Source organism: Coregonus lavaretus (assembly GCF_964263955.1).
Source record: "Coregonus lavaretus genome assembly, chromosome: 39".
NCBI lineage: Eukaryota > Metazoa > Chordata > Actinopteri > Salmoniformes > Salmonidae > Coregonus > Coregonus lavaretus.
In genome coordinates this window covers 21,195,553-21,212,155 of record NC_140026.1, presented here as the reverse complement: position 1 = coordinate 21,212,155, position 16,603 = coordinate 21,195,553, and the positions used below count along the sequence as shown (strand labels likewise).

At 43.6% G+C, this 16,603-nt stretch overlaps 1 protein-coding gene across 1 annotated transcript; it reads left to right on the top strand.

Annotated features, from left to right (window-relative positions):
* Positions 1–1,970: 1,970 nt before the first annotated feature.
* On the top strand, positions 1,971–15,269 carry trmt44 (tRNA methyltransferase 44 homolog). The gene is made up of 11 exons (XM_084156406.1): positions 1,971–2,372; positions 2,505–2,622; positions 2,742–2,961; positions 3,098–3,166; positions 3,279–3,386; positions 3,867–3,938; positions 8,858–8,964; positions 9,456–9,639; positions 9,738–10,080; positions 12,725–12,841; positions 13,376–15,269. Exons 1-11 carry the CDS (start codon positions 2,036–2,038, stop codon positions 13,624–13,626), a joined length of 1,926 nt encoding a protein of 641 aa, XP_084012532.1. The 5' UTR covers positions 1,971–2,035; the 3' UTR covers positions 13,627–15,269.
* Positions 15,270–16,603: the final 1,334 nt, after the last annotated feature.

Here is a 16,603-nt window from a genome sequence, read left to right as displayed (position 1 = left end):
GACGCATAAAACCACTTCGCCACGCCAAATATCCACACTCCTTTAATTACACATTTCATACACATTTATAAAGTGTGCTTTCTACTTTACTCATAATATTATTATTTATTTTTTTGCATAATATTACTGTCCTTTACTTTTGTTGAAAAATATATTCAGCGCTTGTCGGAATTTCCTTGCTCTGCTAGTATGGGAGACTGGGGCAAATTGTTTTTAAAATGTTTGTATTCAACCTTTATATTGACAGGTAGTCATGCTGAAACCATGGTCTCTTTTACGAATGAGCCCTGTATCAAACATGCACATCAATACAGATCAATATACAATATACATATCAATACACGAAAAACAAAACACAATCATATAAAACAAACACATTTTGCAGTAAAAAGGTCCTCTATCAGCCTTCTGAATTGCCCTAGAGGCATTTACCTAACAGTGGAGATCGAAGGGATCTCCAGAGTTAGCCATCCCTGATGCTCTTAGACCAGGTTGCCAGCGTCCTGTAGCTTGTACATCTGTGGACATTTTTGCAAGAGGGCTTTATAAACAAACAAAAAACATTGATCTACAAGACTTCAAAGAGGGCCAGCCTACATTCTGATACAGAAAGCAATTATGTGTACTGAACCTTTCGCCCATAATAAAGCATAGGCCTAGGCAAAAGAGAAAAAGGTTATAACCCAGATTAGTCATTGGTGTGAGAGCACACTTGTTTTTGTGTTGTTTTTTTGCATGCTGATTTCACATATTTTCCAAAATTCACTACATGGCCAAAAGTATGTGGACATGGCCAAAAGTATGTGCTCGTCAAACATCTCATTCCAAAATCAAGGGCATTAATATGGAGTTGGTCCCCCATTTGCTGCTATAACAGCCTCCACTATTCTGGGAAGGCTTTCCACTAGATGTTGAAACATTGCTGCGGGGACTTGCATCCATTCAGCCACAAGAGCATTAGTGAGGTCGGGCACTGATTTTGGGCGATTAGGCCTGGCTCACAGCCGGCATTCCAATTCATCCCAAAGATGTTCGATGGGGTTGAGGTCAAGGCTCTGTGAAGGCCAGTCAAGTTCTTCCACACCAATCTCGACAAACCATTTCTGTATGGACCTCACTTTGTGCACGGGGCATTGTCATGCTGAAACAGGAAAGGGCCTTTCCCAAACTGTTGCCACAAAGTTGGAAGCACAGAATCGTCTAGAATGTAATTGTATGCTGTAGCGTTAACATTTCCCTTCACTGGAACTAAGGGGCCTAGCCCGAAACATGAAAAACAGCCCCAGACCATTATTCCTCCTCCACCAAACTTTACAGTTGACACTATGCATTGGGGCAGGTAGCATTCTCCCAGATTCGTCCGTCAGACTGCCAGATAGTGAAGCGTGATTAATCACTCAAGACAATGCGTTTCCACTGCTCCAGAGCTTTACACCACTCCAGCCAACGCTTGGCATTGCGCATGGTGCGTGGCTGCTCGGCCATGGAAACCCATTTAATGAAGCTCCCGACAAACAGTTATTGTGCTGACGTTGCTTCCAGAGGCCGTTTGGAACTCAGTAGTTCCAAACGGGGCAGTTCTAGCAGGGCAGAAATTTGACGAACTGACTTGTTGGAAAGGTGGCATTCTGTGACGGTGCCACGTTGAAAGTCACTGAGCTCTTCAGAATGGGCCATTCTACTGCCAATGTTTGTCTATGGAGATTGCATGGATGTGTGGTCGATTTTATACACCTGTCAGCAACGGATGTGACTGAAATAGCCGAAGCCATGTAGTGTATGTCCGCTTGAACGGTGTTTGGGAGCAGAATAATGCTAAAAAAATTAAAATAAAAAATGTTGAGATTAACGATACAACAGCACGCTCTGCTGCCTCTTTTTCGAACAACCATATGGTCTATCATGCGTTCTATCATGACGTCATCGACATGCGACAAAATCCCTTAAAAGTAAAAGTCCCCGGATGTGATTTTTGTAAACAGACGTTAGCATTTTATCATGCTGCGGTGGCATGCAATTTACTCTTATCTAAACTATGCCGAAACTCTTTGAGGTAAAGTTTACAGACAAATCTAATACGGGAGGATTTTGGTCTGCCATTGATGTTTGGATAAAGAAACCACACGTTGTGAACAAACGTCTTTGTGGAGTCAAAGAGACACAGAGCAAGAATGTTGACTTTGAAGAAATTAGAAACATTCTGCTAACTCATGGAAGTGATACTTCAGAGTCGAAGGATGTTCTTACTTTCTTGAATAGTGGCGTTGAACTTGAACATGACAAGGAGAGACTGTGGTCTTTTTGTGTGAGGACATTCATTCCTAAAGTAAACTGTTATGGCACAACTGTACATAAAGACATTATACTTAAAGGTAAGCGTTAATGACATTCAGCTGATGTTTAAGCTGCTTATTATTGAGTTCTGGCTGACTTTACAACATGTACGCAATATATGTATTTGAATACAGTCTGATGTGTGACATTTTTTTACTCGACATTTTCAGATTTTGACACTCAAAGAGTAAGCTTCTTACCAGTTGAAGAGAGTGCGGAAGGGACTGCCTCTCTACGGAAGAACAACATCTATCAGATACAGCTCCTGGCTGAGAAGAATGATGAATGGTGAGTGTTTCCATGTTTAATCTCAGTGTCGCTTCTTCACCTACCCTTCCATTGATCCAGAAATGCATGGACACATTGGACATTGTCTACATTGGTTTGCTCTGTAATCTCATCTCCAGGACACTAGAGTTACATCTCATGCGGCCTGGTGACTGGTTCAGTGACGGGGTGGCCTACCCCAAACTGCCCTGGCTCGGTGGGGAGCTCCTGCCCAAACTGGTGCGCTGGGCCACGGAGAGTAAGATCAGTGAGTTCAAGAGCACCCTGTCCCTCCTGCCTGTAGAGATGTACAGCACCATGTACCAACAGCTGAAGGATAAGTACAAAGAGATGGTCAAGGTATGGTCAATAAATGGTTAATATGGCGAATGTATGGTCAAGGTATGGTTAATAGTTCATGGTCAATGTCTTGTCTTTAATGATATAGATTTGTCAAAACAGTCCTGAACGCATGAATATATTTGTCTTTGCGTAGGTTTGGCCTGAAGTGACTGATCCAGAAAAGTTTGTCTTTGAAGATGTTGCCATCGCTACCTATCTTTTGGTAGGTCTCTTCTCTACATGGACAGTAACTACGACAATGTATTTGACGGAATGCTAATATGAGTAAAATGCCAACTCTAATGACAGTAACACCATTGTCTATTAATGCACAGGTCCTATGGGGCGAGGAGCGAGCAGAGAAGGGTCTGACCGCCAAACAGTCCTTTGTGGATCTTGGTTGTGGAAATGGTCTCCTGGTTCACATACTAAGCAATGAAGGGGTATGTGTGATAAACAGTACACTAGGTTCACCAGAACCTGATATGCCCCGGTACTGAATAGTAACACCAGGACTACGGGCTGAAATACTCCATGTGGAAAACTGACCTCTCTAGCAGAGCTCCTTTAATTTCCAAATGTCCACTAGATGCTTAATCAATGACAGCGTAGCCGGCGAGTCGTTAAAAGCTTTAGGATGCGTCCCAAATTGCACTGTATTCCCTATATAGTGCACTACTTTTGATCAGGGCCCCCATAGTGCACCATAAATGGAATAGGATCCCATTTGGGACGCAGACTTAATCTGTGCCAATTCCATGCCAATGTTCCATTTAATCAGTGATGTGATTTAACGTCCAATCAAAACGCTGGATAGCCGTAATTGAAATTACACACGGGGTAGGTGGAAAGTGTGTTACTCTACACAATGTTATTTTGATGAAGTGATTACGGACTGACCATCATGCCTACTTGTGTTTCAGCACCCTGGAAAGGGCATCGACGTGAGGAAAAGGAAGATCTGGGATATGTACGGCCCACAAACACATCTAGAGGTGAGGAAGGGCTATATGAAACTCAGCCTAGATCAACTATTTGATTTAGGGGTAGATACTGCATGAGTCTTCCGTAGTACCCTTACACTTGTGGAAATTGACCTATATGGATAGGGACAAATTGAAATGTTTCTAACAGAAATAGTCTGGGTAGCCATTTGATGAGCTGTTTGGGGTATGTACGGTCACTGTGGGGACAACGTCATCAATGCACTTACTGATGAAGCCAGTGACTGATGTGGTGTACTCCTCAATGTCATCGGAAGAATCCCGGAACATATTCCAGTCTGTGCTAGCAAAAACAGTTGCATGGAGAGTCTGTGCTAGCAAAAACAGTTGCATGGACAGTCTGTGCTAGCAAAACAGTTGCATGGACAGTCTGTGCTAGCAAAACAGTTGCATGGACAGTCTGTGCTAGCAAAAACAGTTGCATGGACAGTCTGTGCTAGCAAAACAGTTGCATGGACAGTCTGTGCTAGCAAAACAGTTGCATGGACAGTCTGTGCTAGCAAAACAGTTGCATGGACAGTCTGCTAGCAAAAACAGTTGCATGGAGAGTCTGTGCTAGCAAAAACAGTTGCATGGACAGTCTGTGCTAGCAAAACAGTTGCATGGACAGTCTGTGCTAGCAAAAACAGTTGCATGGACAGTCTGTGCTAGCAAAACAGTTGCATGGACAGTCTGTGCTAGCAAAACAGTTGCATGGACAGTCTGTGCTAGCAAAACAGTTGCATGGACAGTCTGTGCTAGCAAAAACAGTTGCATGGACAGTCTGTGCTAGCAAAAACAGTTGCATGGACAGTCTGTGTTAGCAAAAACAGTTGCATGGACAGTCTGTGCTAGCAAAACAGTTGCATGGACAGTCTGTGCTAGCAAAAACCGTTGCATGGACAGTCTGTGCTAGCAAAACAGTTGCATGGACAGTCTGTGCTAGCAAAACAGTTGCATGGACAGTCTGTGCTAGCAAAACAGTTGCATGGACAGTCTGTGCTAGCAAAAACAGTTGCATGGAGAGTCTGTGCTAGCAAAAACAGTTGCATGGACAGTCTGTGCTAGCAAAAACAGTTGCATGGACAGTCTGTGCTAGCAAAACAGTTGCATGGACAGTCTGTGCTAGCAAAACAGTTGCATGGACAGTCTGTGCTAGCAAAACAGTTGCATGGACAGTCTGTGCTAGCAAAAACAGTTGCATGGAGAGTCTGTGCTAGCAAAAACAGTTGCATGGACAGTCTGTGCTAGCAAAAACAGTTGCATGGACTCACTGTCCAATAATAGTGTATACCATACAGTTAGTTATCTGTAACGTCCCTCAGTCGAGCAGTGAATTTCAAACACAGATTCAACTACAAAGACCAGGGAGTTCTTTTAATTTTTAATTTTTTTAATCTATGGCAATATTTGAAAATGGCTGTGTAGCAATGATCAACAACCAACTTGACAGAGCTTGAATAATTTAAAAAAGAATAATGTGCAAATATTGTACAATCCAGGTGTGCAAAGCTCTTAGAAACTCTTAGACTCACAGCTGTAATCGCTGCCAAAGGTGATTCTAACATGTATTGACTCAGGGGTGTGAATACTTATTTTCAATACATTTGCCAAAATGTCTAAAAACATGTTTTCACTTTGTCATTATGGGACCACCCATACGTAAAAATGTATGCACACGTATGCTAAATGGCATATTATATTATTATTATTATTGTGTGTAGATGGGTGAGAGAAAAATAATCTTTAATCCATTTTGAATTCAGGCTATAACACAACAAAATGTGGAATAAGTAAAGGGATATGAATACTTTCAGTTTAGCACTAAAAATAACATAAGGTAGAACAAAAACACACAATACATAAAATAAGAAATAAGAAGAACACGAGGAAGTAAGAAGCTATATACAGGGTCAGTTCCAATACCATATTTACAATGTACAGGGATACTGGAGTGATAGAGGTAGATATGTATAGGGGTAAGGTGACTAGGCAAATGGATATATGATAAACAGAGTAGCAGCAACGTAAATTATGATTGTATGTGTAGAGTCAGTAAAAAATGTGTGTGCATGTTATGTGTGTGTTGGAGTGTCAGTGTGTGTGTGAGTATGTAGAGTCCTGTGAATGTGCTTAGAGACAGTGAAAAAATAAAATACAAGTCAACTCAGGTAGTCCGTGTAGCCATTCAGTTAGCTATTTAGCAGTCTTATTGCTTGGGGATAGAAGCTGTTCGGTAGCCTGTTGGTGTCAGACTTGATGCCCTGGTACCGCTTGATGTGCGGAAGCAGAGAGAACAGTCTATGGCTTGGGTGGCTGGAGTCTTTAACAATTTTCCGGGCCTTTCACACCACCTGATGTAGAGGTCCTGGATGGCAGGGTGCTCGGCCTCAGTGATGTACTGGGCTGTCCGCACCACCGTCTGTAGCGCCTTGCGATCAAGGGTGGTGCAGTTGCCATACCAAGCAGTGATGCAGCCTGTCAAGATGCTCTCAATGGTGTAGCTGTATAACTTTTTGAGGATGTGAAGGCCCATACCAAACCTTTTCAACTCTTTTATTTTATTTTATTTGACATTTTTTTAACTAGGCAAGTCAGTTAAGAACAAATTCTTATTTACAATGACGGCCTACACCGGCCAAACCCGGACGACGCTGGGCCAATTGTGCGCCGCCCTATCGGACTCCCAATCACGGCCGGTTGTGATACAGCCTGGAATCGAACCAGGGCGTCTGTAGTGACGCCTCAAGCACTGAGATGCAGTGCCTTAGACCGCTGCGCCACTTCTGGAAGGGGAAGAGGCACTCTCACGCTGCCTTCACGACTGTGCGTGTGTGAGTGGACCATTTTAAGTCCTTAGTGATTTGGACACCAAGGAACTTGAAGCTCTTGACCTGCTCCACTGCAGCCCCATTGATGTGGATGGGGGCGTGCTCGCCCCCCCCCCCCCCCCCCATTTCCTGTAGTCCACGATCAGCTCTTTGGTCTTACTGGCGTTGAGGGAGAGGTTGTTGTCCCGGCACCACACTGCCAGGTCACTGACCTCCTCCCTGTAGGATGTGTCATTGTTGCCGGTGATCAGTCCTACCACTGTCGTGTCGTCAACAAACTTGATGGTGTTGGAGTCGTGCGTGGCCATGCAGTCGTGGGTGAACAGAGAGTACAGTAGGGTACTAAACACACCCCTGTGGGGCCCCAGTGTTGAGGGTCAGCGTGGCGGAGGTGATGTTGCCTACCTTCACTACCTGGGGTCAGCCCGTCAGGAAGTCCAGGACCCAGTTGCAGAGGGAGGTGTTCAGTCCCAGGGTACTAAGCTTGGTGATGAGATGAGCTTGGAGGGGACAAAGGTGTTGAATGCTGAGCTGAAGTCAATGGAATACCATCCGGCCCCGCGGCCTTGCGAGTGTTGACCTGATTTAAAGACCTTACTCACGTCGGCCTTGGAGAGTGAGCTCACACAGTCATGAATGGTACGGTGTTAATGTTGAAGCGTGTAACTATGGCTCAAACATAGCGATCATAAACAGTGATACTGTAAATGATGACATGAGTTTTCAAATATGGAAATGTGAAATGCATATTTGGACTCACGGGTGTGTGGTTTGCTTGTATGACATCAAAGCGGTATTTATTATAATCCTCAATATCTCATCTTTCAGAACACCGACTCTTCTCGATTTACAGCATTTCCCTCACTCAGACAACAACAAATGTGCAAAAGTAGCCCAATTTGCGGGAGGGATGGGGGCATCTTCTTGTCGCACACGGTGCTCAAGTTTATAGCGACTGTCAGTCAAAACCTATACGGCGCTGTGAAGTGGAGACCCTGAGCTCTGACGTCATGTATAGCATGTACATCCACTGCATTCCAATTTAGGCACTTGTCAATGTCAATCTGCCATTTCCAACCCGTATACGGGATGACAGGGGCTGTGAGTGGAACGGGTTAAAATCGCACTAGATCAACTTAATTCTGAGGGCTTTGTGGATATTTTGTATTCCCATATTTTGAAAGCAAACAAAACTATCACACTATTTGAAATATTTATGAATACCAGATTCATTCAGAAGATATGTAGGTCTTATAACGGTATTATATTAACTATTTCATTCACCTTTTCAAATGAAGTAATATGACAGTTGCATATAGTCTAAACCACCATAGATACACATGGAATTGCACATGGGGTTGCGGGGAACCCCACACGTTGTTAGACACGCTGTGCTCTGCTGTGCTGTACTTTCCCCCTGCTGCACGCCTTCAATGTTTCATCAGAAGACAAGCTGCTGAATGTTCCCTTGCATCTATTATTCACTGTGTGTATGCCAGGCAGGAAGTGGCTAGGCGAGGTAGTTGTTCCCATAGGGACACACTGTACTTTTAGCTAACAGCTCGGGATTCTTTCTGGTATCCTTATTGTCGGTGATGGGATATGATGGGTGTATAGAACATGGGAAGTGGTCTCCAACACCTGAAGGGTTTTTCCTTGTCATTTTTTGAGTGTTTTCCTTTCAACTAGTTTCCTTAGTAGTCAATTTTTTGCCTGAAATCTCTTATTTACTTTTATTGTTGTTGTTTAAAAGTATAAAACCAGTAATTTCTCTAGACCCTACATGGCAAGAGGCACAAAATGTTGCTTTGAAAAGTATTTTTCAGAATTTGTAAACTTTGTATTTCAGACCACCCTTCCTTATACCCACCCAGACACTAAATGAAATGAGATAACGATCACATTAAGCATTATCCTCCTTCAATATTAAAAGTTGGCAACAGAGTTGTTATTTTGCGATAGAGAGCGGCTGGGTGTGTCATAAGCCATTTGTAATTCAAAAATGATTAATAAAAATATATATATAATTACTGTCAGCTTCTCTCTGATCTTCTCTCTGACCTGTTGTGCTTTTGGGCGGGGGCTTTTTTTCTATTCCAGGAAACGGCAATCACTCCCAGTGATGGCTTCTTATTCCCGGGCACAGACTGGCTGATTGGAAACCACTCGGACGAGCTCACACCGTGGATCCCCGTTATAGCGGCCAGGCAAGTCATCAGCAGAAACTATTTGGCTTAGCCGCCTCAAGTGGCAACTGATCTCTTGAATTTGAAATAAGAATAATGAGTTGGGTTGGGAAGGGGGCAATGGAGGTGTGTGAAGCGACGTGTCTGATGCGGCAGCCACCTGGTGGCGATGTTGAGCTTGGCTCTTTTAACTTTCTGCATTGAATCTCCTGTTCTGGTTTGAACACTCCAACAACCTCCATAGATTTTAAATTGTCCTCATCTCCTGCCTTAACCTCACATTTTTCTCACCCCACTTTGAGTCAGCTGTACATACATCCGTTGTACTTGTGGTATTTTCTCACCTCTATGCTGCCTGCTATCTGTGGTTAGGGCTCCCTTTTAAAAAAGAGGTTCCATCATATCTCATTTAAACTCACCTGGATGAATAGACACTAATAAAGTACATTGATAACTGTGTCCAAACCACATGGTTTTGATGTGTAATTTCTGTCACTTTCCTCCCACTTTAGATCATCCTTCTCCTGTCGGTACTTTGTCCTGCCGTGCTGCTTCTTTGACTTCTATGGGAAGTACCAGCGGAGACACTGTAAGAAGTCCCAGTATAAGGAATACATTGACTTCATCTCTGAAGTCAGCACAGCCTGTGGGTTCAACACAGAGGAGGACTGCCTGAGAATCCCCTCCACAAAGCGGGTATGCTAATGCTAACAATGACACTTGAACACACAGTACATGCTAACGTGTTAATGCAAACCACTCATGTTGTTGTAATCTAACCCCTTGCTCTATAGGTGTGTCTGGTGGGAAAGTCGAGGAGCTACCAGCTGTCAGACGAGCCACAGGCGGAGGAGTGCAGAGTCAAGTATATACAGGGTCGTCAGACCTGCTCCGGGGTCACAGTTCGAGAGTCAAACGCTGAGGGTGAAGCCGAGCACAACCACTCAGAAACGGACAGGATCCACGGCACCAACTGGGGAGCTGGGTTCCAGCCCCGAGAGAGGATCGAGACAGTGCGGAACTGTGCTGCCCTTCCCCGGGACTTTGTAGATGGTATAGTCCTACGTGTGGCCAACTCTCTGCTGGGGTTGACTAAGGACGAAGGTGGTGATGTCCCCAGCACCTGGAACACGGGAGGTAAGAGAATGGGCCTTAATAACTAAACTGTCAATCAAATCACAAGGTAATCTCTCCCTCAAAATTCAATAAAGTCCCACTCAGTCTGCATTTACATGAGCTGTAATTGAGGTCATAACAGGTTTAGGAATAAAGTACATATCTGATCTTGGATTCATTACTAGTATGGAGTGTATTGGATTTATGTACTGTGTACTACATGGTGTATTGTTGATTTAGTGGAATTCAGGATGATAGGGTGTGTGCAGGAACTCAATGGTGGTGGGCCGTCATGCCCTTAACCCACCCCATCTCTTTCGGTATCTCTACCTCTCCCTGTCTATCGTTCTCTCTCAGCACCAATAGGAAAGCCCCTGGTGGCGCAGCGCGACCCTGCTTTGAACCCTGTCAGCGTTTCATCCTCCGCCATCCTGCACCACATTCACACACTGCCCCCATCTCTCCTTTATCAACCTTTTTCCGGACTTTCCCCTCATCCTCCAAACACACACCTGCACTCCCCCCTCCCCCTGTACGATGGATGAGATGAAGTCTAGTCTGATTAAAACAGAAGAATCTCTGTCAGAACTGAAATTACAGAGAGGGACAGAAAGGTAGAGTAGGAGAGAGGAAAAGGGAGCAAGAGGGGAAGAGACAGAGAGCCTGTAATCCAGGATGGAGATTACTGGATGAATAATGCACTATGATGAAAGATATTTTATGCATGAGTCTGTATTTGTGTCGAGGTATTTCTACCAGTTATCTTATAGCGCAGCTCTGAAAAGAGGGAGGTTATGCCGGGGCAGCTTGTATGGACAGTGGCCAGCTCCCGAGTTTCAATGTACCATTTTAGATGGCAAAGCAAAGTGCTACTATTAAAGTGGAACTGACAGCGTTTTAACTACGTTGCCGATTATGAAACAAACAGACAATCATAATATCAGTAACAAATATCATAACCTGCAACAAAACACCATGCAAATTAGAAACATGTAAGCCTATTACAGCAACATTTGAGCAGTAGTCTAGGTTGGCTACTCAACCAAAATACATTTTGAGTGCACCATACAGCAATGCTGCATTCAACCGCACCAGTGATCCATGCAAGATTTCATGTTGCTAAAATGCTGTCAGTTCCACTTTAAGTATTCACTCTTTTAGCACACTCTTAGCTAAAATGCAAGGTAAAAACAATTCCTCTGGTTTTTGAGCATTTCTGTTTCCACTTATACAATAGCACTAAATAAATACAATGTTATGTTAGCTGAGCATCTTGCTAGGAGCCATTTAATACATTCAGCAATACGATGTCACCTTGCTGAGTGTAGCTTTAAGCCCACAGCATTACACAAACACACTATCTATGGAAAGTCCATTAATAACGGTTTGGGAGGCCAGTCCAGGTCCACATTGTCAATAGCCCCTCTTATCCCATTAATCTCTATTAGCATTGTAGGCTATAGTCTCTTAAGGACAGCTGTAAACATTGTATTAATCTTACATTAAGGCCCTGGGCTCCCTGGCGTCTCTGCCCTCAGACTGCTCTTTGCTGCCCTCTGTTCACACATACGTTGGCATACTATTCCCAGCTACTGTGCCAGGCTGCAAACAAAACTTGAGTGTCTTGAATTGTTACGTCATGTGGTACAGTACTATAACTGTAATCTAAGTAGGCTATGTATAATGTCTTTATATACAAAATCAACAGAACAGTTTTGAAGTTGATAATCAAGAGTGGAGGGCTCTTGATGATTGATTGACAAGTATTGCGCTGTAATTTGTTAGTAAGATGGTAATGGCTTTGCCACAGCAGAAAAATTACAATGGGTTGCCCCGACGACTCGGTCTGATTATAATATGATGTAACACAAATAAAATAACATGGAGCATGAGGGAAGGGAACCTAAGGTAGAATTGTTCTCCCGTATGCCAAAGAGAGAAGATTGTCATTTATACGAACCAAAGGTCAACACAGATTGAATTCTCCATGGAGAAGGGGAAATCAAAGAAAGAAATACCTTAATCTCCATGAAATGGAACTTAAAGGTTGGCTAGCTGCTCTGCTGGGAACTCAACTGTGAATTCATATCTCGGCTTACAAATATTGTGGAAACACCTAAAGAGTTTTTGGCCATGTATATGCGTTATCTAAGGCCCATGGGGAATGGGTTCGTTTTAATATCTTTCTCAGTGGGGAAATTATGGTGGTGGGAAATGACAGACAACAATGACTCAGGATTTATTTTTAAATGGCCGCTGGGAACTGTGGTGGCAAAATGTCCTCTGTTATTATGACAGCATGTTGGACTGCGTTTTTAATTGACTTCACAGCTCTGACTGACACCTTGTCTGAGAGAATAAGTTATTTTCTGAGGTTCTAATTTAGCACAACTCCCTTGTTATCTCTGTCTGCTTTCCAAATGTTTACCAGGGTCAAAAGCAGTGCACTATAAAGAGAAAAGGGTGCCATTTGGGACTCAGCCCAAAAGTCACACCTACCCACCCAAGCCATTTTCTCACAACGCCAATGTCATGTTTATCATAACCCCATCATCTCCTATGTCTTTCTCATCTCTTTGTCCTAGTCCTCCTTTATTGAACCCTTAACCACTCTCCTCTTCTCCTTTTTCATTCTAAATTGCACTCTTGGCTCTCCCTTCTCCAGGCAGGCTGTCCGTGAGAGAGGTGGCTGAGCTGTTGGAGCAGGAGACTCTGCAGGTCCTGAAGAAAGAGTGTGGCGGTCTGCAGACCCTGCTCAAGAACAACCACCAGGTCTTCAGAGGTACGTGCAGTACAAACTCCACATCCAGACACTCTTCTCAAAGAAGCTTGAGCCCCAAATGGGTCTAACCAGAGCCATAGTATGTGTCCCAAATGACGCATATTCCCTATATAGTGCACTACTTTTGGACCAGGGCCTAAAGGGTTAGGGGTAGGGATGTTTGGGACGCAGCCATAGTAGATACTATGTGGAGATCTGCTAAGTGTCTATTTTGGCACCAAACATCACATGTAAATAGTGTTCTAATTTGCATTCTCACTATAAGGTTAATTATCTTGGAACCTTTGGTGCTAACATGATGGCTATTAAGTTTGCTGAACTATATATCATTGGCTCTGGGTCTACATACTGAAGCAATCCAGGGCTTATTGGAATGCCGCATTCAGATATGAATGCTTGAAAAAGTCGATGGAATCATTCCCATTCTCAGCTTGAAGGAATTTGCATTTGGCAATCTCTCTCAAGACATGCTTCTTTAACCTGATTACAGCAGGCCTGGAAAATACCTAGTCAGTCCACTCTTCTCTCCCTCAGTGGAAGGTGGAATGGTCCATATCCGGGACTGGCGGGTACAGGCCCAGAGGCCTAGAGGGCTGCAGGGTACCAGGGCTGATTCTAAGCGGAAGCCTCTACTCTCTGGTGCCCTGAAGACCCGGGCCTGCTGGTTCCACACCCACCACCCTCACGGATGCCCACTGCAGGCCGAGGAGTGTGCCTTCGCCCATGGCCCCGACGACCTCCGACCTTCCACCAGACCACTCAAGAAAATGAAGAACTCCAACTGAATGCTCGATTCAGTTTGGACCATTATTGCAATGTTTTATTTCTATTTTACTATTATTATTATTTTATTGTTTTGAATTTATGATGGTATAGGGATGGCTGTGACTGTCTGTCATACATACATACATACATACATACATACATACATACATACATACATACAGTGGGGTCCAAAATGATTTACACCCTAATAATTCAATAACTGAGCTATATTGTAAGTGGAAAAAAAAGAGGACATCATATTATTTTATACTAATACAATTGCTCAGAGAAAGAGATTTATACTTTATTTTCTCAAAAAGATAGGGGTCAAAATTATTGACACCTCTAAAGATTCTTATAAAGAAAGTAGTCAAAAGTGTAGTATTTGGTCCCATATTCCTAGTACGCAATGACTATATCAAGCTTGTGACTCTACAAACTTGTTGGATGCGTTTGCAGTTCGTTTTGGTTGTGTTTCAGATTATTTTGTGGCCAATCGAAATTAATGGTAAATAATGTATTGTGTCATTTTGGAGCCACTTTTATTGTAAATAAGAATCGAATATGTTTCAAAGATCATACCCCCAAGACATGCTAACCTCCCCTGTTATTGGTAATGTAGCTTTCTTTATCCGTAATCATGGTAGCATCCAAATGAATATAGAAGTGTTTAGAAACATATTCTATTCTTATTTATAAGGTCACTCCAAAATGACACCATACATACGACCAAATACTAAACCTTTGACTACTTTATTTATAAGAATCTTTAGGGTTGTCAATTTTGACCCCTACCTTTTTGAAAGAAAATGATTAAAATCTCTTTCTCTGAGCAATTGTATTAGTATAAAATAATATAATTTCCCAATTTTGTAGCGTAAAATATAGCTCAGTATTTGAATTATTTATTTTATACAGTCATTATTGCTCATCTTTATCAGCAGATGTCAATAATTTCAGACCCCACTGTACTTACATACTTGTGCTTGTAATTAATTCCACATATTGGAATTTTGAGACCTAAATCTGGTTAGATAAATACATTTGAGTTTTTAGTAGTGGAGCTACTCTGCTATTTGGTTTGCACATCTCAAATATAACATCTCAAATATAAAGAATACTGTCCTATTGTTCTTATTACCACAGCTTCATTGCTCATCTACATACACAGAGGTGCTTTAATGTCCAAAACGGGGCACAAGGACATATTGGCTTAAAACTGTAAATGTCAGGGCCATGCATTATTTGTTGCGTAGTGTTCAGGGGGTGTCCTGTGTGTTGCTCTCTGTGTCCCTGTTTTCCCTCCTGTGTTCCTCTACCACCTGGGGTCGTGACCCCGTGGCTCAAAGGTCACATGGAGGCAGTAGCGGGGGGCCCAGGGACCACCATAGGGTTAGGAGGTGGGTCTACTGCAGAGGGGTCTCAGGGGGACTGTCAGTGCACTTTCTCCATAGACATCTACCTGTATGTCAGCTGTGTCCTAAAACATACTAAACATTTGTTTATTTGTATGTCAACCAGGGTGCTAGTCTCTTTTCTACTTTAGCTATCCTTGGTTCGGCTACCGCCTCGTACCTATGACTGCGTCACAGGTTTTGGGTGTGGGAGATTACGCATAAACACTGCATAAATGTAATAAATGCAAGCTGACAACAAGCATTAAGAGGCTATACATCTACTTGACTTTCCAACACCGTCCTATGGAGGACACATTGGTATATCAATGTCTGTAAACCCCCCCCACCCTGTGTTATTTTCCTTGCCATAGTATCGATAGCATACAGAACTGAGCATTGTTCTATTAACTCTCTTCCTGGTCTGAAGGTGATGAATCCATAACCTGGTTCAAAGGGACATTCTGAGGTTAGTTCTAAGTTAGCAGGCCGACTGTTCCCCGACCCTCCTGAGGCCTGTGTCTGAATAGTAATGAAGATATACGATTCAGTTTAAGAATAGGATGAAGTTGTCCCTAAAGGGCCTGATCTAAGGTCAGGTTTGCTGGAGCCGCATGGAACGAAATGAACAATACTGAAGGCCATTGTCATAAAGATGCACTCTAGTTAAGCATAGGAAGATGGACAAACTCTATCGACAGTAAAAGCTTTGACTCTGTGACATTCTCCCTGTAGGTGAAGGAGCGCTTAGGAGAATTAACTTCCTGGAAAGCCAGAGGGAGGGATGTATGCTGAATTACGCTTCGTGACCTTAATCCAATAGACATGACGGACATTGTATTGGAGCTGGGGGCGGATGTGTGAAAGCTTATAGCACTCAAGACTGATGACTGTTTACAGTTCTACACCGACGAGTGGGCTTTAATGACCTGAGCAAACTACAAAGCCATAGCGTCTCTTCCTCCGTCCTACCCTCCCTCCTGTCCTCATTTCCTCCGTGCACCTGGGATAAATCAATCCTTTAAGAGCCCTGCCTGCGTTTCTACGTCTGCCAAGATCCAAACAGCCAATCGACCCGCTGCCCCACATTTCACCTGGCAATGAGCGCGAAATTGTCCAGGAAGTGACACACACATACACCCCCTTCTCGCTCTCTCTCAGTGACCCATTGACCCCCATCCCCCCTTGTCACCCCACCCCTCCACCGCCGTCCAATGATCCGTCATTATCACCCCCCGGCCCTTCCGACCGGCACATCTAAGATTTATTCCCACTCCCTCGACCAAGTTGATCCCCCGGCGGTGTGTACACAAACAAATCATACTAGCCTAGCTTAAAAGAATGCATCACCACGCCAACCACAACAATAGCAACAAATTAACGCTCTGTGTATTTGGCCAGAGCCGACTTGGGTGGGTGTGTGTGTGACGTCTTGCCAAGCAGCTTTGAGGAAGTCCAGAGACTCGGTCTCTCCATCCGAGAAGAAAGAGAGAATTAGAGAGAATTATGGAATTAGAAAAAGAGGGAGAGAGAAAGAGAAACAATGGGGCTGGGGGCTGGGGGGGGGGGGGCGTGGCCAACGGTGCCGTCTCCTACCGCAGAC

Coding starts and splice junctions, on each gene's coding strand:
- trmt44 (XM_084156406.1), top strand. CDS start 2,036: ATGCCGAAACTCTTTGAGGTAAAGTTTACAGACAAATCTAATACGGGA. Junction 2,962..3,097: donor AGTACAAAGAGATGGTCAAG/GTATGGTCAATA, acceptor GTCTTTGCGTAG/GTTTGGCCTGAAGTGACTGA. Junction 12,842..13,375: donor CAACCACCAGGTCTTCAGAG/GTACGTGCAGTA, acceptor TCTCTCCCTCAG/TGGAAGGTGGAATGGTCCAT.